The sequence below is a fragment of the Zosterops lateralis genome (genome assembly GCF_965231275.1).
Source record: "Zosterops lateralis genome assembly, chromosome: Z".
Taxonomy (NCBI): Eukaryota; Metazoa; Chordata; class Aves; order Passeriformes; family Zosteropidae; genus Zosterops; species Zosterops lateralis.
The window spans coordinates 73,953,725-73,978,987 of NC_139800.1; the positions used below are offsets into that span (position 1 = coordinate 73,953,725).

Below are 25,263 nucleotides of genomic sequence, written 5' to 3' on the forward strand. Positions count from 1 at the left end.
ACAGAGGTAAAGATGAGGCCAACTTGGAACACAAAAAAGGTACTGAACAGCCTGTACTCAAATCTGGTTTTGTTGGTGTGCCACTGAGCAGTGAAATTCCAATATTTAAAACAGTACACCAGCCCTTTTCTCATAGTTTAACTTCTCACTGCTTTTCTCTAAACTTTCAGCAAACAGAAGAAAACAACTCAGCTGCCACACATGAGGGAACACAACCTGCTTTTGTTGGTTCAATATTTAGTACAGTTTTGCTCACTACACCATTGAATTTACTTAAAACAACAAAGTTTGGGTTCCAACTGAAAGACTGAGAATGTGTTTTAGCTTTTTTTGAGCCTATGTTTTTAAGACAGTCTCAGTTTTTATCATGCATTTTTAAAACTGAAGTGGTAACAGAAGAGGCTAACTTGTGCTGGCACTTGATAGAAACACTTGTCCTAGATGTTGTTTTGAAGAATTTGGAACTTTTGCATCATCAGAAATGTTATTTGAAATGAGCTGCTAACAGTAACATGAGGATTTAGTATGTGCCATCCCTTTGGTGTGAGAACCTCCAAGCATCGTGATGCAGTCTGTTTTTCCTTTATCTGGAAATATGCTGATAAGACAAAGACAGCTACAACATCCACGAGTCCATCCGCAGGAAAAGTCTTAGCACTGATTAATAAATATGATTATTGTAGAGCCTCTGGTCACTAACATGCCTGATGACAGACACACACATGAGCTGGAAAAGTAGAAATTTAGGGTATTTAGAACTGATGTTCTGCTACATAAAGGGGAAAGATGTTATCTCCTGTGGATTAAATTAAGGAATTTTGCAGTATTGCAAAGCACACACAGTATCATAACTCTCAGAAATACCTGTCAAATATTTATTCTTCTCCTCCCTCCTCATCAGTAATCAACAGAGAATGAAGTACTGAATTATTGCTCTCCACACTTCCTATAGTTCTTCACCAGCTTGAAATTTATCCATTTTTTGTCCCACAAGCTCCCTGAAGATAGGCTAGAACTCCTAGCAGAGCTGGTAAACAAGAGGTAGTGCCCCTCCAGTTCTGTGAGGATACAGCTAGAGAGCTGTGCTGGGAGCACTGCTCAGCTCGTGACAGAAATGGAATGTTAGCATTAGTAGATGCAAGCCTTGGCAACCAACAGCAGAAGTTTGAGAAAAGAATGTAAGGGACAGCCATGTGCTTGGTACAATGCATGCTTAGCAAGCAGAACTGAGATAAGACAATACATACCTGTGTTAGGTAGTATGAGGCATGTCTTAAGCAATGGCATTGTTACTTGCTGTATAATGAAAAGGTATGTAAACTCTGCTAGGTGTATCAATGAACAGCTTCATGCATGCAACCTACGAAGTCCACGTCTCTCTGTCAGTAGTTGTCACAATTCCACAGAGGAAATGAAGTTTTTTGTCTTTTAACAATAGCTTATGGGATTGCATCTTGTTTATGGTTTGATCTGAGCATTATTTAGAAGGGAATCATTTGATGCATTTGATAATTAACCTGATAATTCCACTTGTTTTTCCATGAAGAAAAAAGAATAAATCTGACTTACCTACACACACACGACCATCAACTCCAACAACCAAGCCAGGTGGACAGTCACACCGAAATGAGCCTTCAGTATTTATGCAACGGCCATTCATGCAAATTCCTGATGTCTGGCATTCATCAATATCTAAGAGGAGGCAAGATACTTCAGCAATCAACCTGTTTCTAAACAAAATTACAGCTAATAGTCTCAGAACATTATCAAATTACTTTATGATAGCAGATAATAATATCTTCTTATTTATAATAAAAATTTAATCTTGGAATAACCAAATTTCCAGCTGGACAAACAAACAAAAAAATCCCCAAAACAGGCAGAACAACTGTAGGATTAGAGGTACTTCATAGCCTACATCAAGGAAAAACAACAGTAAATTTTCCCCTTCGTGCATCCTATGATATTTTATTTTGCTTTAAAGTGTGGCTAAAAAGCACTAGACGAAAGAATATCCTAATGATGGTTAATTTTAATTTCAAAGAACTTTTAAGTGGTCATCAATTTCTAAGCACAACTGCATGTAGTTAAGAAAAGCACAACTAGTAGAAATAGTTCAATTTCAAATCAGAAGACTAACAATTTAGACCATTTACTAGAAGTGGCTCAAGCCCAAACCTACCTCTGTGGGCAGCAACAGGTATCTTCAATTAGTCTGCTGAAGCTAAATCAGACTGTATTCTTAAAATGTTTAATAGAAGGTTTTAGTGATTGCACTTTAAAAAGTTTATAATTCTGTGTGACCCATGAAATTATTCAAGTGCTATGGACCCTGAAATATCAGAATAATGATGTAGGAAATGTGTAGGGCTCATCAGTGTAAAATCTTTCAAACCTCCTAAAGTTACCGTACTGCTCGCTTTACCATTTCACAAAGGGCTTGAATATGTTAATGCATTTAGAACACTCCAAGACTTTTCAAATGCTAATTTATTGATTGTTGTGGCTTTCACACACTATTAAATACTTCTTCCAGTAAATTAAGAATCTGTTTCTAATCCAGGCAGCTAAAGAAATCTACTTTAGTGAGTAGCAAGGTGTTATATGGCACTGAATCAATCCATGTGACCAGACTGCCATTCCTGCAGGGATGAACAGACAGGAAAAGCAATTTTCAATCAATATCCCCCAAGTTTCACATACCAGTGCAGTAACGTCCATCTGGAGCCAGGACAAATCCTGGTTTACAGATGCATTTAAAACTTCCATCTTCATTTATGCACATCCCATTCAAGCACATGTTTGTCGTGGCACACTCATCGTGGTCTACAAAACATTCCAATGAAAACTGCTTTTAATTTCTCACCCTCCAGAAGACAAAACAGTGAAAATAATCAGGACTGGTGGGACATATTTCTTCACTCAAAGATTGGTTTCTAATCGTAACTCTGATAAAATATTTCAAGAGTTTTCACTCCATAGAAAAAAGCAGCAATTTTTTTTCATGTCATGATCAGTTGCTTTCCTTATTTCAGCAGGCTGTGTATGAAACAACAGGGTGTGTCTTTCCTTCACACATGAGAGGATAGAAGTTTCCATTGCCTGAGAGAATTAAGCTTGTTTTTTATCTAGGAAGGTTTTTTCTTGATACTGTGCAGCCAAAATTAAAAACAGGTATTTTCTTCATCAATGATGATTTATGGATCATTTGCTGTGAAGCTTTATGGAAAAACATTATTCTTAGGACTCCGGAGGAGAGGTGCGGCTTCAAAAGCAAAAATTACCTCAAATTTTCTTTGAAATCATATGGTTCTCTATGATAACTATTTGAAGGAAGGGCCTCTAAGTCCACAGTATTTCAAAAAAGGTAATCTTCAATGATCCTTATCTGTAGTACGAAGTACAATTTCTAGAACCACCAAGTCAATGCCTGCCCCATTCTTTACACGAGTCCTTACCCACACAGTTTTTTCCGTTTGTAGTCAGTTCAAACCCAGCATTGCAAATGCACTGGAAGATTCCCTCAGTGTTCACACACCGGCCATTTTTACAAAGGACACCATTCTGAACACACTCATCGATATCTAAGGGGAAGAAAAAACAAACCTAGCCAAGCAAATTAAATCCTACACAAACGAACTACAGTAAGATAAAAATGCATTTAGAGACAATTATTGCTTTGAAGAATACTGGCACATCACTTAAATATTACTTAGAAAAATGTTCAAAATTAAGTTGAGAATTTAGTCTCCTTGCATCAGGGAGAAATATTATTTTTACAGACATGTACAGCAAATGCTACATTTTGTGATGCTCTGTAATTCCTTCATGAATACTTTCAAAAACCTACTCACACTTTCATCTGCATGCATACACAAAAAAGCACCTGTCATTTAATTTATTTTTTTTATTTAGAACTCCTGTCTGGGAAATTCCCTGGGTTGATATCACAGAATAATAGATAAATACTAAAAGACAACAAAGAACAAATGAGGTGGCAGCCCAGATCTAGAGTGTCTTTTGATTTAACATTGGGATTTACTGAAATTGCACTCCAATTTTTTAAATTCAAACAGCATCTGATGCAAGGGGTCAGAACATCTGCAATGCCAGCAGACATGGAGCAGTTTTCTCACCAATACAGGCTTGCCTGGTAGGAGTTCTCTGGAAACCTGCGTGGCACTTGCAGTAATAGGAACCAGGTGTGTTGACACAGTCCCCATTGGAGCAGGGGTTTGATGTGCACTCATCAACATCTGCTGGCAGCACAGAAAAGCATTAGTGACTTCACAACCTCTACAACATTTTTTTCCCCCCCCAAGTCTGGAAGCTTCTGAGTGAAAAATATGGTAACTAGCAGCCAAATGCTAAATATTAAAGCCTGTTCTTTGCTCAAAATCACTGCTTTGCTAGGAACACAGGGCTGTTCTTGGTTCAGCTAGGCAGGTATTTGTAAGAGGTGAGGTGGCACTGCATCATTGGTAAGGATCTCGAGGGATAACAGAAAAAGAAAAATCTGGAGGATTTTGAGATGTGACAGTTGCCTTAATGATTGACTTAATACAACTGAGTTTCATTTAACTCAATGACCATTTATGCTCCTTTGTAATAAAACCAGTATTAATCAAAATCCTTTAAGGATTTTAAAGGCACTTTAAAATGAGAGCAAACCAAAAAATGAGAGCATCCAAAACCCACCCCTACGACATTACAGGTTTGTTGTGAAAAAGTGAGGGGGTGGCCGCACACCAGCAGGAGGGATTCTTAATGACACCACAGTCTGTGCACCACATCTCAATTATTTATACCCACTGCATCCTCAGCCTCAGTTTTTGCACTGAGTAACGCCAGATTTAACCTAACCCTTTTCTATAATGCACCTTACACTCCTTTCCAAAAGTTTTGTGTATTTGAGTGCAACCAAACACCAATTTTAACCAATTTAAATGTCAGCTAACTGCTCAGAAATAATTCTTATTTGACATGGGGCTCTGAAAACTTCAACAGTTCTTTTCAAGAACCCTTACCAAACTGGATGTCCAGTAGTCACCAGTGAGTCAGGCATGTCTTTGGCTCATGACAGCTATTTCCAGATCTAAAATAACAGTGATTGTTCTCCTCATTACATTTCTGTAAATCCTCCAGGACCCTTGCCCACTCTAATCCAGAGACTAGAGTTGGTGTATGTGTATGCCATTGGTCTGGGAGGGCAGGACTGGTGGCTCAGTCCCCACTGAAGCTCCTAATGGATGACCTAAGCAGGTGCTCTCTGTTAGAACTCAATTTACAAGTGACAAATGGATCTCTTGATGAAATCCCCCATTTCTTTATCAGCAACTTTTGCTAATTTGACTTTTCCCTCCAAGCTGTGCCCTTCATTTCATTTACAAGGTATTTGTAATTGCTCATCTCTTCATTTAGGCAGACTTTTAACACTACAAAGCCAGTGGTGACTCTCAGGAGTTTCTGGCATCTGGTTGAAAGCTACTATAAGAAGCTCTGATGCAACTGCTGATCATTTCCTGAAAATGATGATTTTCTCATGCATTTTGCAGTGCATGCTTCCAGAAATACCAGGGAAATCCCCGGGCAATTTTCATTATAATTTCTGGTGACTCCTTATCAAATCTGGTTCTAGAACTTTGCCCATTTCATCTTGAGAATACTGGGAAGCGACAAGAAATTGAAATCATAAGAATATTTATGTGTACTTTCCAGAAAGTGCTGTTCCATTAATAACTTCACTATAAATATGGCAAAAAGTTAGTTTTGTTCTAGTTTAATCATAAATAAAACCACATATTTGTCAGGAATTACTGTGCTAATGAACACAAAGTTTAAACCAAGACCAACAGCATACATAAAGAGATCTGTGTTTACATAAGTCACTGATATGATGGCCTGATTTACAGCACTATTGGTGCCCAGATACAATCTGTGTAAACAATCAAATGAATAAAGGAAAAGCAAATGGAAGAATCAAATACCTCCCTTCACAAGTAATTAGCTCATTCACATTTGCACCGGACCCCATCACCACTGCAGTAAAACCACAAGAACTGAGACAAGATAAAGAAAAGAGGAATTCAGGGTGTTAAATACAGAGGTAACTGAATTTTTACATGCCAGTCTGTGTCACTGTAGTAGTTCCCTGCTCTCATGTTTCTCTGCTATGCCTGGATGTTGGGATGCTCTTTGTTGTAAGTGGGATAATTTTTCTCAAGAGGTGGGTTTTCCTCAGTGCTCAGCTGATATAAGAAGGGGTCAAGGAGGATTGAACACTACCCCTTTCAGAACAAAGTCCTCAGCTACCAACAGAACATCAAACTCTGAATCACATCTTGACAATATTTTTTTTGTCAAGTGCCCTAATTCAAGTGACTTTACTGTATTTATATCTTGCTTTATTATAAGGGAGCACAGAGGGAACTTATAAATACTTGATACAGCACTCACCTATTTTGTTTGGTTTTCCTGCAGAAAATGACATTTAGGACATTCTATATTACAGGCTCCAACTTGCTTCAGAAAAAGCCCATGTTCATGCTAGAAAGGATCTGTCTGTAAGTTTATAAACCCTACAGCAGGAATGCAGAATTTCTCTATGAAACAGATGACTTAAGCTTCGAAAATCCTTCCAAAGCCATGTGCATCACATGACTTCCACATGAAATATGCATCTTAAGATGCTCTTATTTTTATAAGCTCCTGATAACTGAGGGAAATGGCAAATGTATGTTAATATAAAGGAGTTATTCACTTTGAGTTTGCATTGAAAACATGCATATTCCAGCAGTATAAACAGGAAACATCTGAGACAGAGATATTTAACCCATTTATTCCTTCTCCCACCATACCCCCTTCAATGTCAAATATTTCTCTTTCAGCACATGCCTCACACACATCTCCCCTTTTCAGTTTTTCATCTCTAACAACTGTCAGAACTCTCTCAGACACAGAAGGAAACTTCCAAAACCGCCCTTAAAAAACTTACTGCAATGAGTCTGGAGACAAATGACAAAATTTTAAATAAGGATATTTGTATTGAAAAGACAACTAAAATTCAACACAGCACACTTACAGGTTTGCTCCAACTTTTTAAAAATTCTCTACAGTTTTATCCAGAGTTTTCATAAACAGAAACAAATAAGGAAAGGTAATAAAATTAAAGCTGTCTATTTTGAAGAAAAGGAGTGGCCCCTCAGTCAGACCACTTAGGACACTCATGGTCCTTGGCCCATCAAGCATGTTCTGTTGTGAGAACACCATAATGCAAGTTTAGGTCAGAGAACAATAAGTAACATTATATTTTTTTTGGTTTGAAAGAATTAATCTTCAAACAGGACTTTTCTCTAACTCTACAGAAAAATATGTAACCACTTCTGGATCTTTAATTTATTCCTTTGGGAGCAGGCAGACAGAGTGTTCATTTATGTGCCATTAATATATTTCCAATGCCCCCAGACTGTTCTTTCAGTAATAAGATAAATATTGAAATTAGATTCAAACAAGCCTTTAAATTAATTTATTATGTATCAGCATACACATTAAATCCTTGCAGTAAAGTTCCTGCCTATATTTCCAAGAAATTTTGAGTGTAATTTGTAGCAACTACTGTTCTCAAATCCCACATTCACTGGGGAACTTAAGACACTTTGGCTACCTCTTTATAATACAATTAGAAAATAACAGTTATACAAACCTCTGTTATTTATAGAGTTCACAGAGTTATTTATAATTCATAGAGTTAACTCTCTTATAAAACATCTTCTGAATTCAAGTAGCTACTGAAAAGGCAAACCATTGCAGAGCTGAAATTAATAACGATTGATTCATTTCATGCAGGGAAAAAAATGTGCAAAATGACAAACTATTTGAAGCCATTTGGGTTTCTTTTCCCATGCTTTCAACAAGGGGCAGCACTGTAGCTGGCACTGCATCTTCAGTCTTTTTTAAGCCAATTGAAATTTTTGTTTTGATCCCATTGCATCCAAAATTGCCTCTGTTTTCAGCCTACTCTTTCATGCTGAGGTAAGCATTGCAAAATCAAGATTAAGTTCCTTCAGTGAATGCACATTTTTCCTGGGCACATACTTGTATGCTACAGAACTAACCAGGTCAATTTTTTTTTTCTCCCAATGCACTTACGAACCTAATCTCAGAGTTGCCAGGCACTTGGACCCCAAACTGAAAATTAGATACAATTTCACTATTATTATAAGCCTGGAGTAGAAGGGAAAGTTCCAAACAAGTGTCCTGCAGGGTCACCCCACAGAAAAAAACAAGGACAGAATAACAGCCACATTATCAAGAACACATTGTATTTTTCTGTCCCAGGATCCAGATATGTAAAGCTGATGGGCCTTTCAAATCACAGATTATGGCCATACTCCAATGACAATTGAAATACTAAAAATTTTAAGTTCACACAGCTCTACTTGCTATAACCTATGTGCTTCAGATGTTTTCAACTTGAGCCCTGAGTAACAAAAATATGAATACAAGATGTGGATTAGAGTTCAAAAAGATAAGAAAGTCCAAGATGCCTGACAGTCCTTGGTGTCAAGCTCCACCAGAGTTAAAAATATTATTGATTTCAGTGATGCAAAATCTATTGCTGTAACAAATGAGCCAGGGCTCTCCATACTCTACAAAGAACAGCCATACAAGACAGACATCACGAAACTCCTACTCCCCACTCACAGTGGGATTATGGCTCCTGAGACCCAAGGATGCAGAAAGAGATTAAGCCCTTTGAACTGCCCAGTCACAGATCAAAGGTACAAAAACTCTCACCCAAGTAAAAAGCTAAAAAAATTCAGGTTTGCTGTATCATAAAGGACAACTTGGAAGAAGAACTATATCAATCTTCAAGGAGAAAAAAGTGAAATGAAGAAGGTACAGAACTGATTTCCTTGTATAGTGAGGATAAGACAAGAAATAACAATAAGCTGAATTTTTTTGTAAATGTAGTGTTTAAATTAGATTAGACACTCTGAAAACTTCCTGGATATTTGACTATGGGAGCAGTGCAACTGCTTGGGAAAGTGGTGGAATCCCTGTTAACTCAGTTGTCTTAAAATGAGGGTGTACAGTGGCCAGGAATGGTGCAGGTACAACCAACCTCTCTGATGCAAGAGCACAGCTGAACTAAGAGGAGACAGGCAATCCACAGACACACCACAAATTGATTCTAAACTCACACTTACTGTGAGGCAAGCCTATGGCTAACAAGCCCTTGTGTGATATTTTTCATTCACTGATCTCACTCTCTTTATAAAGACTCGGTAATCAAAGGTTAAATCCAAAATATAAATAGAATTTTTATTTAGGATCCTACAGATTAATCAATGTACCCTGCATAAGGGGTTCCTCTTCACACAACCACCCCACGGGAACCCCCAAATCTTGTATTTTCTCTGAAATAACTGATGAGTTTTGGACACTGCAAGAATGAAGTCCACAGTAACTGAATAAAAGTGTAGGATCCCAAATTCAGTTTTTGTTATACAACGTTAGCATTCTGCATTTCGTATGAAATGCGAATTTAATCAGAAGTTAATTAATGCAATTTTAAAATTATTTGGTATTTTTCAAATTGACATTAATCCTTATGAGGAGGCAAAACATAAATTCCACCCTTCATCATCTTGTTCATAACAATACTACATCCCAGAAGTGGAGCTTTCTGAGCCTAACAAAAGATTAAATTAAGCAGAACTTACTTTACTGAATGTGACAAAAATGCACAACTGTCCTTAAGTACAGGAATAGGAATACTGAATACCATTATCTGCATTAAAAGATTTTCTTTTCTTGGTAAGAAAACAGATAGCTCTCATAGAAAATTGAAATTATTCTTGTGTAACTAATACCATGGTCTTTGCACTCTCTCTGAAGAGCAGTATCATTAAAATGAATATGATTTCTTTTTGTAGAAAAGCCCAGGTTTTAAGTGGAAGAACATTAGAATAATGGGTTTTGAAATGTGCACTCACCAATACAATCCCCATTTGCATCCTGTTTATATCCCATGTTGCATTCACATCTGTAACTAGAGGGGGTTGGTATACAACGTCCATTCAAACAAAGATTGGGATGGTTCTTGCAGTGGTCTATTGTCTGATTGAGTATTGCTAATATAAAAAAAAGAATGAAAGGCAAATATTCAGATTTTCAAATGGAATCAAATATAAATATTGTACTTGGCTCCAGAAAGGATGTTATCAGGCACACAAACACATTAAAAAAAACTTCTTCAAAGAACTATCTGTTCACTTGACAGTAAACTAACAACCACAAACAGCTCTTGGAAATAAAAACTGCACTAGACAAACACTCTTAAATATGATTTACTATTTCTGCCTATAGCCTGATGAGCCTATCAGTGGATAAACCATGATTTGTATGAAAGTTGAAGCAATTTTTGGTGTACCTGTCTTAATAATATTTCCTACATTTTATGATCTGTATGGTTATGATCCCAGAGATCTGTTTACACATGTCATAAGCAATGTTTACATCCATGAGGCTTTTGCCAGAAAATTATTCACCTTGGGCTTTCAGCCAAGGCAGTATTTCTGCAGAGTAAGTAGGTTTTACAGTTGGAAGAGAAAATACAGAAAACAGTTTATTTTAAACCCCAGTGATTTTTTGAAAATACGTAGAAATCTGGAGTTCTATTGGTGCTGACAAAGACACCTCAACAGGGACAACACAGGCTCAGGGACTCTGTAACTGAAGTCAAGCAAAACCTCTACCTTTGAACTCTTGTTAAAAAAAGGGCTCTTGAACTTTCTGATGTATCAGCTGAGGTGTTTAAAGCGTGCCTGAATGGCAAAGAACACCGTATCATATTTAGACTGAGCAGTAAAAATAAAGGAAAAACAGAAGGAACACTGAAAAAAAAAAAAAAAAAAGAGAGAGAAACAAGACAGAATGCAAGCACTTACTCAGCCCTGTAATGACTGGGCCACTTCCAGTGGGACTGTGACCACCTGCTCCTACCCCTGTTCCGCCCATGGCTGGGGAGAATCCGTTGCTTCCTGGGATGGGGATGAACCCTGCTCCCCTTGGTCTGAAGCCGTTTCCATTGTTCCCGGGAAGGAACCCATTCCCTCCTGCTCCACCGCGCCGGGAGCCGCCTCGGGAAGGGGCACCCTCCACACACAGCCTGCGGTGCTCATCTGTCAGACATGGGGGACAGAGAAGCACAGACCAGGTCAGCCTCTCACAGGCAGATCAAAAGGAAGGTGCAGCTCTCCCTGTGCACTACAAAAACCAGGATGGCAATTCCTCATTTCCCTGATGTTGCATGTTCTTCCTGCCACTCTGAACCTCCCTTGGTTGTGGCAGGTGTTGCTTGAGGAAGGACACTAGAAATAATAAAAAGGAATGCTGCAACTTAAGAGCTTTTGTTCAACTGTTTGTTGAAACTATCAGCAGCACTCTAACTCCCTGGTATCTTGGAGGTGCTGATAAAGAAAATACCTTTCACTAGGGATGTGCACTGTTCTCCTCTTAGTAGAACTGAAAGAACGACTTAAAACTGGTGCATTCTTGTTCAGAGTAATTGAAAATGCAACAGAACAAGAGAGCAGCCATTCCTTTAAATCAAAATTAACTATGGACCCTAAGAGTCGTTTCCTCTTTGAGCCTGACCACAAAATCTTCCCCATTTCCCAAAAGCTATTTCCAAAGGACATTAAAGAAACAAGTGCCAAACATCCATGGACCTAAAATAAAAATGGTTAACAGATGGTAGTATCAGTATTAAAAACATGGAAATGAATAATAATGCAATCCATAGCCTTCTTTTTTTCTATTTAGCCTACATTTTAAAGCCGTTTAAGACACCTCCGTGACCTCCATCCAAAGCAGAATGAACAGCAACAGGGAGAAAATGAAACCAGGCATACCAGCAGGGCACTCACCAGATCCTCTGACAGGACACACCTCTGGGACAGAGCCACTGGCCCAGCAGTGGCCCAACTCACAGCAGCAGTCTCTTCTGGTGAACCTCCCCAGCAGCTTCTGTCCACAGTGGCCGCTCGCAGAGCTGGAGAAACAGCTGCTTGCTCTCTGATCTGGCAGTCAAGTTAAAAACAAAACCCAAAAGTAGTGTCACTGATGCCATTTTGGTTTTACCCTTCTTTCTTTTATACATTCTCTGTGCATCTTTTTACTTGTAGCTTTGTAGCATCATACTGTAGCTGATTTTCAACGTTTTCCTAGGCAGAAAGAGAACAAACTGCAGGATCCTTGTGCTATCTTGGTTCTCCAAGAAACCAAGGCTGTAACCAGCTTCCAAGACAGACTTTTGGAAACAGGGCCTGGATCTCATCCTAAGGAAGGAGAATCCAGAAGGTACCAGAACTGGGGGAATTACTTCACCAGACAGGTTCCTAGTTGGGGAGCTCTTGTCAGATATGCTAATTTGCAGAATCTATAAAATTTGTACACGTTACACAGCAAGTGCATCTTCAGACTCTTCTCTTTCATGTCTTTGTGTACTTGAGGATCCTCATATAAAGGCACCCTTTTTATCACTCTAATTGTGTCTGACTCCTATTCTTAGGGCCGGAGAAAAAGGCATCAACACGAGATCTCAAAGTTACCTTCCTTTACTCACCTGAGATAAGGTCAAAAATGCTCTACTGTATTAAAAAAAATGAAACCAACCAACTGAACAAAAGCCCCACAACATCCAAACTGCATCCAATAATTATCTGACCCACGTGTTCCACATTAGATTTACTAACAGGATTACACAGGTGCAGTGGCATTAGCCTTGCATTAATGCAATCCTAAAGTCTGCTCAATCCAACAGGAAATATGGAGGTATGAAAGACACAAAGCAATACAAACAAAAACTAGATATATTTTTATATATAAAAACCCTATTATGGCAAAACCTGAGATACTTCATGTAGCAACAGCAGTATCAGTAAATTAATTAATTTTTTTTCTTTGTTTAGATGAAAAAATGCTATTCAGTGTGCTCTGCTCAGCAGACTGAAAGTACAACAGTATTTTTTATTAATGCCATGTGAAAACTACTCTCCTTCAAGGACAGATGATCTTTTATTGTCACAGTCCTGAATGCTGACTACAAGCGAAGCTCAAATAATTTGAGAAGACATGGTGCTAATTACAGAAACTGAGCAGATATTGGTATTTGGTTTGAAAGCAAATGATCATCTTAAATTAGGAAGAATAAAATACTTTGCTTTAAGATTTACATTCTTCACTTTTCTCTTAAGCAAACGAGAAATTACCCTTATGGAGTATATGAATTATACTTTAATATGATAGAGCACGAGAACTTTCAGACACATTTTCTTTGTAACATAACCACCTGCTCTTTGCAGAATAGGATATGTGATTTTTCTGCACCTGGTTTGGGGAGCTGACTTTAAAAATCAAATTGTAAAACATGCCAAAATCCATAGAAATTTTGATTCTATTGGAAATTATAGGTTTTCAGTATTCTCGAGCCTAGCTACAAAGTATTTGAAGTTGGCAACCCTCAGATGAATCTGAGTGGTGGTTGCATTGTCTAAAAGTTATTAATATTAAATCACTTGTATGTCTTGTGCTGCTACTTGTTTACATCATTTATCTGCAAGTCAGAAACCCCTTCAGAATTGCCATCCCTTCCCCAATAGGAGAGCAAAGAGCTTTGAGAGGCCCAAAATAAGAAGAACCGCATGAGATCTAGAAAATACATTACTGTTAGCAATTGTTAAGGGTTTGTTACAAGTGGTATGCAGTATTTATAGTTAATTATCAGAATGGTTTAAATCACACACTTGACACATGCACCTATAAAAAAGGAATCAACACATCTGGAAATAAGCAAAACACATTTTTAAAATGCAGGGATAGCTATGAAATGAGCTGTCCTGTAAAAGGACAGTTAGTTTAATCTAAAATATAAAAATCTATTGAAATCCAACCATTGGTTTGCTTCATTATGTGTTTATGACAAACTAGTGGCACATCAACATATGCTACTTAATGCCTTTTGAGTTTATTTTTGTGCTTTATGTTGACCACTAAAGATTAAATCAACCTGTGTGAGATGGGATTTGAAGCACCAAGTAGGGAAAAATGTTTACTCCTTTAAAACCAAAGTTGGCTTAACTTTTGGGCTCATCAGATGCAGATTCATGGAACAATTAAAATTAACTGCTCTGTTAGCCTGGACAACAGAGTGAGGCCTTGGGCAGAGGGAAAGTGCCAGATGGCTGGAAAACCTACCAGGAGAGCAGGATCCATCCATAGATGCGACAAAACCCCGTGGGCAAATGCACAGGTAACTCCCCACAGTGTTGGAGCAAATGCCACCCTCACAAATCCCTGGGATGATGCTGCATTCATCAATATCTACCCAAAAAGGAAAAGACATGGGATAATTAGAAGAGCATTTGTATATGCTGCATTAAAAGGCAGGAAAGAGAGCTTTTCTGAAATGAAGTTGTTATTCAACTCTGAATAAAATACTGCTAGTCCTTATTGCTTAAAATATTGCTTACTGAAAATAGTTTTGCTTGCCACCTGTTGGAGGCTTTCATTATACATGCACTGGGTATTTAAAACTTCAAGCCACAGAGTACATGAGAGCAGGCTGAGATTTCCTCCTCCTGGATGACAGAGTGGCACCTCTGGGAAGCACAGAGCAGCTCCAATGGAATGCCAAAATACACATCCTGCTTCCAGGCTGGAGGAAGAAGGATGGCACAGCAGCCAGCCAGGACATCTCTGGGCTTCCTGTGACCACATGAATATTGCTCATGAGATCTGACTGCTTTCTGCCCCCCTAACATTCCAGCTGTAAGAAAAAAATTTGGCCAAGCCCTTCAAATGCAAATGAACCTTTTGACTCCTTCAAGTATTTCTGCTGACTGAAAGCAGTGGTCCCACTTGAACACCGAGGCAATTTTGAGTGCAAATATGTTTGAATGTAGTGAGATGTCACCACGCTGATAAATGAGCTGCTGTGTGTAACATGGGGCTGCCAAATTCCAAACCAGTGGTCCAACGGTGCAAAGCCCATCAGAGCAGTGAGTTTGTAGCTGGCAAGTGAAAGGCAGATGAAGGAAGTTTTTCACCACCTCTGCAAAGCTGCAGGACACCGACCATCCTTCCCAAGTGGTTAGGCTACATGCATGGGAGTTCAACACTGTCTAGGGCTCCTGTCCAAGACTGACAGGAAGCTGGGAAGGTAAAAAAGCACCTTCCTGAAATCCAGGCAGTGATCAGAGTGGAAGGAAGACTCCACAGTCATCTGCATCAGACAGAAAAACCAATTAACATGGAGAACTCTGGTGGAAAAATAATTTATTTAACTTACTGGGGCAGTAACAAGTAATTGGATTTTTTGTTTCACTGGTTTTTGAGCCAAATCTTTGTCTCTCCTTCTCCCTCCCTTGTTCTTGCATGTGCAATTATTTCAAAATATCGCTATTACCTCTGGAAATTCTGAGACTTTACCTCAGGAAGGGCTATTCCTAGTGAGGCTGATTGAAAAAGTTACTAATTTTCTTCCCTTCCCCCCCTCCAAAATACATAAACTAATGGTCTCAGGGAAAATACACCAAGGATAAGTAAGAGGAGATGCTGTGTTAAGGGTGAAGAAGACTGGTGGCATGAATGGCTCCAGTGCTGGGATGGGACATCCAGTCCCAACGTGAGAAACAATTTAAATGTGTGACAAAAACCTTGCAAATTTATTACCCAGTGAGTTTCTGCCAAAAAGATCCAGCCTGGCTACCTGTAATTCAGAATTCATGGCTTTTACTGCTTTTACCCTGGGAAAGCAGTGTTTTATAAATAACTGAGTTAAAAGTACCAGAAATGGTGCTCTCAACTGCCAAATGCTGGGAAAGGGTTCCTTGAAAACAGTTTTAGTCTAGAAAATAATACTAGAAAGTAGGAATACCTGGTAGGACCAAGTCTGAATAGCATACAAGCAAATGAAATTATACATGGAAGCAAGAAAATCTGAAATAGAACTATTTCTTTTAAGGGCGCCTTTTTTTTTTTTTGTAACATATCTTTCAGGAAAGCAACAGGTTAACAGGTAAAGAGTGTCATAACTAACTACATTTATTTAACGAGTATGATGTGTTTGCCATCTGAGAAGAATAAGTAAAACACATTTATTAGAACCCTGGAACACAATAAGCAATACACCACCCCTCTTGTAAAGCAGTATGCGTAACTGAAAGTTTCTCTCTCTTCTAAATTTCTCTACATTTAATTCATCTCTGAAAAACCCAAATATGTAAGTTCCATTAACTCTGGGAGATAATAACATCCTGAAAATGAACAGCATTTCATTCCTAAAATGACAGTGAGAACTCAGTATACTGTATACTGAAACTTCTAGACAAAAAAAGAGTGAAGTGTTCAGGGTTTTCTTTTGTTTAGCCAGGACACCACATTGGTGCACAGGATATCTGGAATTTGGTACAATCCCTGTAATAGCCTTTCCCAATTTTTTTTTTTTTCAATTATTATGGTACAAAAAAGCACAACATGGACATTCTTACTTATTCTAACAAGTGCTGTTGTTTCCAGGAAGAACAACAGGAGAAAAAAACACACCCACAAAATACGTCTGGATGCTCAGGGGCAGACGGTACACAGGAGATCTCAAATCTCTCCTTCTTAAATAGGAGAAATGCTGTTACAGTAAAGAAGGCCTGAATAATTATCACAAGATTTCAGCCTCTGAACACTGGAGCCTTGACTATTACTGACTCCAACTTGGATTTTGTCCTTTGTAGCTAGTGATAACAATTGATCTGCTTTTCCAGACCTAAAAGAGGGAAAGGAGTGAGCAGAATACTCCATACTACATCATTTCTATATCATGTTTGTAACAACAACAAAAAAATCATTAAAATAATGCAGTTCCTATTAAATAATTTCTCTGTGCACATGTTCTGTTAACTCATAGGACACCAGTTCCTTACATCCTTCCCAATGGCCCAACCCATATCCACAAACACAGATACATATCTATATATAGATATATATAAATTATGTAAATTCACTCAAATTACCAGTCCTACAAACTGAAAGCACAATTGTTTGAAGGACTGCCTACACCTTTTTCCTAAAAATTTTCCCTGAGAGACTATGAACACTTAATTAAGCATATAAGTAAAAAAGCCAGAATAGAACCATGCCTTTCATTCCATGCTCAATCATTAGAGTAATGTAAACATAGTATTATGCTTATTATTTTGACAGTACTACTTTGGCTATCAAGTTTCACAATGTCTTTCTTCACCAGAAAAGATGGTACAAACTGCAGGAGAGAGCAGTTACTTGCCTAATTCCCTGTAGGGAATTATCTGACTAGGGAAGCTGTGACCAGGGACTAATTAGTATTAACTTTTGCCACAGACACAAGTGGCAGGGGCTTAAAAGACAAAAAGTCAGAACATATGACCTGTTCTGCAGCAGGCTGCCAACATCAGGAAATGAAGACGTGCTGATTAATGAACCATGAAACAACAGCAAAATCAGACAGCAGATGATGTTTCATTTCTATTATGCATGGTCCCATAAGCACCACAGCTTTTTAAGAAGATCTAATGTCAAAAATACATTCACCTTTTTCTGTGGATAGTATCAAGGACAGCTGCAGAATAATGCTGTCAATAATTAAAGCTTTAGATAGATAGAATGCAAAGAATGCTCTAAGTACTGTTTCCAGAAGAAAGGAAACATGACTCTGAGTAAATTCTTTTGGCACCAAAAGAAATACAGGCAAGAGAACCAAAAAGATCCAATGCAGTTCTAACAAAAAAGGGTAAGTAACTGTGGATAGATTAGGACAGATTATAGGCACAAATAGACAGACTACTTCTGATAAACAGTCACAAAGAGGTTAAAGGCCTGTGGGTAAAAATCAAGGACTAGGCCAATAAAGAACATCTTGCAGTTGGGGTCTACTTGAGCCATGTCCAGGAAGGTCTAGAAGAACTAATTTGTATAGAAAGCCAATGCAAGAATTGGCTTTCCCCCTCACTCTCTCTTTCTTTCCTTTTTCCTTCTTTTTCTTTTTCTCCCTTCCTTCCTCCCTCTCTCTCTCTCTCTCTCCTCTTTCACCCTACCCATTATTTCAAATCCAACCCTATGTGCTGATACCAGGAGGTCAGGGACAAACATTCCAATTTCCATGCCAAATGTGTAATTTCCTAACACCATTTTAAGTTTTTGTGGACTTTCTGACTTTTGTTGTTCCTTTTCAACCACAAGCATCTAGACACCTGCCTGCTCCCTCCCCTTTCAGGTGCTAAGTAGAAAATAAAACTAACAAACACAAAAAAACCCAACACCACAGGCAAACAAAAGAATGTGGAGGGCAGGACCAGAAAAAAAATACCTTTGGAATTTTAAAAATATTTTATTTAGTTATTACTTGCAACAACACTTTTCTCTGCAAAGACATGATTTTTAAACTGACTGTATTACTTTTCTGTGAATGTTGTACTGTAGACAAATCTCAGCAAAATTCTGAGGGGATGTCCAAAATTGGCTACAAACAATGTATTTGTTTGTAACTGAATACTGAGTATAATGTCAGTTGGTACCATAATTAAATTGGCAGCAAATACCAAGTCAAATCCTTTAATAACAAACTCCTCTTATCAGCACAACTTACATGTGAAAGCACCCACTGGTTGAGATGAAGTCTGAGAGTTCTGAGTTCCTTCAAAAGGTATGAAAAAGTCACTGAAATCAGCGAAGTCTTCAGCAAACTCACAAAACCTCAGCAATTTTCTTTCACATTATTTTTAATTATAAGGAATTGCTTCTCCTAGTTGCATCAGCACATTTACTAAGTACGTTTATTACACTATATGTTTTATTAAACTTTTACTAACTATGTTTATTAAAGTATACCTATTAAAGATGGTCTACTTAATTCTTCATCTAAAAAAGAAAGGCACTTCCTTGGCACCCAGGAAGGCATCCAGGCTCATCAAAACTGCCACATTTGACTCTGTAGTCACTAGGCCAAAAATACCCACTTGAATTGGAATAGATATTTTAGAAAACAAAGATAATCTGAGTAACTCAGCAGCAGTTATATGTTATTCACACACTGAGTTTTTATAAATAGTTCTGAATTTTCAAAGAGAATAAACATTGTTTTTTACCCACAAGAGTCAGACAGAAAAAAAACATGTAATGCAAAATAGGAACAGCCAAGAAGAAAAGATGGGATGCTGCAAAAAACAACACAGGTCAGTGATCAGAAACTACAATTATTCAACTATTTCATAATGTTCACTACCAAAGTGCACTCTAACACTCTGCAAAACTCCTTTTTAGGTATGATCTTCTACAGCATCACTTACCATCACATTTTTGAGTTGCCTCATTCTGTTTGTGGCCAACAGGACACTTGCATTTGTATGAACCCACAGAATTAATACAGCTCCCTCCCTGGCAGACTCCAGGGATGGCCTGGCACTCATCAACATCTGCAAACACAAAAGAAGACCCAAGTGTCTATTAACTTATGATTGAAAAGCAATTTTCAGTAAATTCCTGTAGCATTTCATTAAGTTCTACTTCCACTTCAAATTGTGGTGGTTTTGTTGGGTTTGTTTGGGGGTTTTTCTGGGTTGTTTTGGGTGGGTTTTTTTGTTGTTTTTGGTGGGGTTTTTGGGTGTTTTATTCCTCCTGGTGTTTGTGTTATAGATAAACCTATGGTATTCACCCATCCAATCACCTGCTTTTTCCATTTAAGCAAGTATAATTTCTCATAGTCCAGGAAGAAGGCAAGCATTTTTTGCAGGTTTAGGGTTTGGGGTTTTTTTTCTAACCCTTGGACTTGGATTTAAGTATATTTGCTGAGAAGTTTGCATTTAGCTCCTGAGTCCATTATACTACCATGTCCAAAATGCAACAATTAGACTGCAAATGAATTAAGGACTTTATCAAAGGCATAGATTTTCTTAATTTTTTTTTCCGCTCGTTTTTCCTCCTAAATAACCAGTGCTTGCTGCTTGTTTACTTGGCAAACATTTCACGTCTGAAGTATTTTAAGGAGTGGGGGGGCTAGACTGGGTGCTCTCCAGAGATTCCTTTCAACCCTAATTATTCTTGATTCTGTGAACAGTGACCTGACCTAGCAACATTTTGAGAGAAGAAAGTTCCAGCATTTATTGATATACCCAGTAGCTCCCTACCAAGTGAAGCATGTGGTGTTTGTCTTCTGACCCTAGGGCTTCAAAATGCATTTATCACACACAGTGTGACTATGCCTTATGTCACTTATTAAAACTTAATTTAAGTTTCCTGTGTCAGCAGATCAGTTGTTAAAAATCCACTGTGTGTCTGACACAGTTCTAGAAGTTGAAGATGTCAGGGAACAGTAAGTTAACGGCAGCAGCAGCAGCAGGCAATAAACACCTCCCAGAAACAGAAAAACTGTAACTAGACCTGAGGTGAACTAAATTTTAAGCTCTATCAGTTCCATAAATTTCTTTCAATTATTTTACAAAGGCAAATAAATTTTGCTGAAAATACAAAGGAAAATAAATTTTCCCTGAAGCCTGAAAAGACAATTCCAGTGGTGCAATGCATTACATTAACAACATATTTAAGTGTACTTACATCATATTTAAGAGTAAAGAAAGAAAGCATATTCAACTTTAATCCTAGCTTAAAGATACATACATGCTAGAAGACTGATGCTTTCTTTTGGTCAATATTGCCTTTTGCTGAAAACTCAAGTTTGTTTTAATACTTTATTGGTGTTTTGGGACTCAGAAAAATGAGAAAAGTCAAGAAGACCAGAAGTATTTCATTAAAAGGGCATATTTTATCAACTGCTTTCTAAATAAGCAAATTGAAATGAAGCCCTCTTCTTTCTGGTTTGTTGTTGTTGTTGTTGTTGTTGTTTGGTTTTTGTGGAGTTTTTTTGGGGTTTTTTTTTGGTGGTTTTTTTTTTTTTTTTTTTTTAGTATCTTTGACAGTAAGGCTAAACCACACAGGACATTCAGCATTATTAATTATCCACTTACACTTTTAAACCTCAACCACATTAGCACAGGAAACTTTTTACCATAAACAGCAATTTTGATTAATATCTCTGTAGATACTGTTCTATATACAAAAGTTCAATATGTTCCAGATTAAGTAGAATGTTTCCATGTGTTCATAGTCTAATATTTGGTAAGGGAAAAAAGATTTGTGCTTTTGCAGAGTTTTCTCTGCAAGATGCCTGTGGAATTTGCACAGCTAACAGTAAACATGCACCTTCCCTTTCTGATCTGTTTCTCAAACAACCTCTGAAAAACCAAAAAGCTCAGGAAAAATAAATTCACTCAGATGTTACACACAGATTTCAGAGAGCTTTTTATTTACTATGGTAGTGACAACAATTATCCAAATTAAAAAATCTCTCTTTAATTCTGTCTGGAATATGTATGGGGAGTGTCTTTGTAACTGATCTGCAATGTGGGAACTAAAAGGTGAATTGGTCATAAATACAATAGAAAACTCCTGGTTCTTCCTCTGCCTCCTAGAAAGCAGAAAAACTGCACACAATTGAAATAATATCACACTATTTTTTTCCCCTGTTTTAATGATTATTTTCACTACAGCAGGATGTGATCTTAGACAACACTGTCAACATTTTCACTAGCTCAGACACATTAATACCAAGCACTAGATTTCAAAAAGAAACCATCACTCTTCATTGAAAATTGAACCTTCATCTGTCTTCTCTCTCTTGTCCAGTTCACATCAGCGCCTTTAACATTTAGACAGTGTATTCCTACTGCAGAACAGATTTTATTGGACATAACCATGTCAGCAAGAGAGGCAGGAAGAACTTTCATGTTTTCAAAAATCTACTCAGCCATAACCACTCTTCTCTCCTGAGAGCAAAAAATTAACTGTCTGCAGGGGAAGAGTGTAGATGGGAAATGGGACTGCTGAGGAATGGAGGGAGGAACTCAGAGAACATCCTACACAGGATTTCTGCCATTATGCTGCTCCTAAGGCCATGTAGCAGTGGCAATAAAGTTCATTCAAGCAGAACACTGAAGTTCCTCCTGCCTGAATTCTTGGAATGAGGGATGCCTGAACAGCTACAATTCCTGTTTTAAGACATGACTCAATAGAAACTTCTGGGAAAAAAAAAAAAAAAAAGAAACACAACCAAATAATTTTAATTTTGATTAGTTTTAGTTCTCTTAGATTTTTTAAAACCTGTTTATGGTAATAATGGAGTTAACAGTATGACTACAATGTTCTGTACAAGAACATTACCCAGGAATCATGATTAACTCTCAAAAGGTGCTAAAGACCTATTTAAGATTGAATCATGCAAATCCTTTGCAGAGTAGGAGCAACTTCCTGCTTAGGAGTTAGACCTTGTCAAATTTGGCTATCTAATACATACTGAAATTATGACCCGTTTTCCAAAAGCAAGGCTTGCAAGGTCTACTGACTTTTAATTGTTCAAACCAACTCCCAAACTTGGCTATCTACTAATGTAAACATTCCCCTCTAACAATCAAACAAACTGACTGAATCATCCTGGCATTGATACATGGCAAAGGGGTAGTTTAGTTTTACTAAATACCAAAGGGGTTCTTCCATTAAAGTCTCCGTAAATCTGATGCTCTCAACAGAAAGAAAAGCACTGAAAAGCAGGACAGATCCTCTCCTTCTAAAATTCTCAAGGAAAACATTTGGTTTCTTCTGACCTTTCTATTGAGGATGGCAAAGCACCAGAGCAAGCTGCACAGGGAGGTCTGGACACACTCCTGTGTCACCTGCTCTGGGTGACTCTGCCCTGGCAGGGGGTTGGACTGGATGATGTCCAGAGGCCCCTTACAACCCCAACCATTCTGAGATTCTGTGATCTTATTTCAACAGTCTCTGTGCCGTAACGTGGAGTTTGGAAAGGCACAAAGTGCCACATCCAGCCCCTTCCTGCATCAAAGCAGGATGGTAATTCATAACAGAGCAGACATGGTGCTACCAATCTGCTCACACCACAGAGCTCAGGTGAGGAGGAGTTACCAGTACTCAGAGCTTAAAAGGAAATGTCTTGATTGGCGCAAGGCAAAGATTCTGTGAAATAAAGAAATTCTGTCTCTCCCTTTTCCCTGAAGAAAGGTCAAGCATTTTTCACCTGTGCCTTGCCATCATCTTGTAATGTTGCATGTTAAGCCCAACTGACATAAATACAATCCAAACTTCCTATTTAGCAATTATATGTCAAAAATGTAGCAAAAAATTATGGCCGTTCAAACTTCCTTCATTTACCCATCACACAAAGTAGACTACCACATTGTTTCTATGCTCCCCAGTGGAATTTAGCAACACGGCTGAACGGGTAACTTAAAACTTTGCCAGAAAAAGAAAACACAATTATTGTGGGCATGGGTGCTGAAGAGCACTGCTGATCTCTCACATAATTCAAATGAAGCCCCAGAAGGTACGTCAGGGTCAGCCTGGCAGAGCAGTTTCAAGGACCCATTGTATGTGGCCAAGTCATACAAAGGAGCTTGACTTGGAGATTGCAACACAGACCCCTTCTGTAGTGCACTGTTTCTGTTCCTGACACTGTTATGAAAAGAGTGTCTAAAACATATTAATCACTCCAAGATGAATGGCAAAACAAACTGCTGCACACAGGCAAAGGCCTAGCTCTGACAAAAGGAAAAGCAACATCAAATATTTTTCCTTAGTATTGATTAATAATCACTTTTTCCAGGCACTTAAGCTTTGTTCTCCAGATCCAGCAGCAAAAATCTGGAGGCAGCAAAGCCCACTCAGATTCTATCATAAAACACAGATCACACACAGGGACAGCAGTGATGTTTCAAGGGAAAGGTTTTCAAGGTGATTATCAGAGAGGGGAGAGCTGTCACACAGAATTTTCAGTCAGAGCTCACCTTGGCAGGCCCCAGTGCGGATATTTGGGATGAAGCCACGGCGGCAGGGCTGGGGCTGGGCTGGGCACATCTCACAGGGGTGGCCCCAGGCTCGCCCCACGGTGGCACAGCACAGGGACTTGGTGCACACAATCCCTGTCAGCTGGCCCTGGCACATCTGCTTGTTCACCTGTGTGAAACACGGGCCTGTCCTGTAATCTGGGGGGAAAAAAGGAAAGTTCACTGTAGTATCCAAGGCACTGTACTAGTAGCTATAGAAGGAATTGTTTTTTAATCCAGTAGATACCTGTATTAAGAAAAATCCATGGAAATTTAAGCTATATCACTGCTTACAGAAGTTGCATGACACCTTCCATTGAAGTTAATGCTTTTCTTGAGGTTATTGTTCAATTTATTTCTTTGAAAAAGATGTAACTAAATGAAAGGCAGCTGGACACAAAACTGCTCTTGAGCATTGACAATGTATGCATCAAAACCCACAGTAAGCAAAAGAATTTTACAAACAAACAAGCAAACAAATAGAAGATCAGATTAGGCAAACAAGGACCGGACACTTATTTTCTTGCTCCTAAGAAATAGGTGATTTCATGGTGATTTATGGGAGGGAACTACAGAGCACAGCAGCCACACATTTTTTCACTCTACACTGATCAAGATCCATGCCAGAGTGTCACAGAATCATCATTCCTGCTGAAATGCCTGTTGCAAAACAGTGCTACCCTACAGAGGACTAATTGGCAAACCACTACATATTTTCAAAAGAAAATCATGAGACTATACAACCAGTCCAAGCTGCATGCAGTACATTGAATCAAGCATAGACACTCCATGAAAATATATTTATGGTGGAATTCCTGTGAATAGTTAGTTCATTAACACTGAACCTGTATGAAGAGATTTTTTTTATATATATATATTATGAGTCAACACAAACTGGGATCTACAATTAACTGAAATTCTCTAGGAATAAGTAAGAAACAGCTTGTTGCTCTAAGCCAGATTTCATATCCTTATGGAAAATCTTAAAAAGAGCGAGGGGTGAAAAGAAGAAAATACAAAGCTTTGACTCAGTCACATGAAAGAAGGCAGAACAGTGGGGTTACGGCTGTTCCAGCTGCTGTTCCATCCTCTTCTTTTTTTCCTACCAAAACCAGGCTCCAATACCAATATCTGGATAACATGCTGTCTTCCACACACTTTCATTAAGGTGCAGCTGGTATAACAACCAAGATGCAAATGGGACCACCCTTGCTTTCTGTAACTTGATACTTTCACCCTGAAAAATAAGAGCTTTGACATCTCTGGAAAACAAAAGAAT

At 38.3% G+C, this 25,263-nt stretch overlaps 1 protein-coding gene across 1 annotated transcript in view; it reads right to left on the bottom strand.

Moving 5' to 3' along the window:
- FBN2 (fibrillin 2) overlaps positions 1 to 25,263 on the bottom strand; it is a gene marked incomplete at both ends in the record, with an annotated part of 118,480 nt that overhangs the window by 70,069 nt on the left and 23,148 nt on the right. Inside the window, 10 exon segments of the mRNA XM_083883193.1 lie at positions 1,570 to 1,692; positions 2,704 to 2,826; positions 3,459 to 3,584; positions 4,137 to 4,256; positions 9,999 to 10,136; positions 10,953 to 11,186; positions 11,934 to 12,086; positions 14,263 to 14,388; positions 19,383 to 19,508; positions 23,946 to 24,143. Of these exon segments, the coding sequence (XP_083739319.1) occupies positions 1,570 to 1,692; positions 2,704 to 2,826; positions 3,459 to 3,584; positions 4,137 to 4,256; positions 9,999 to 10,136; positions 10,953 to 11,186; positions 11,934 to 12,086; positions 14,263 to 14,388; positions 19,383 to 19,508; positions 23,946 to 24,143 (1,467 nt within the window).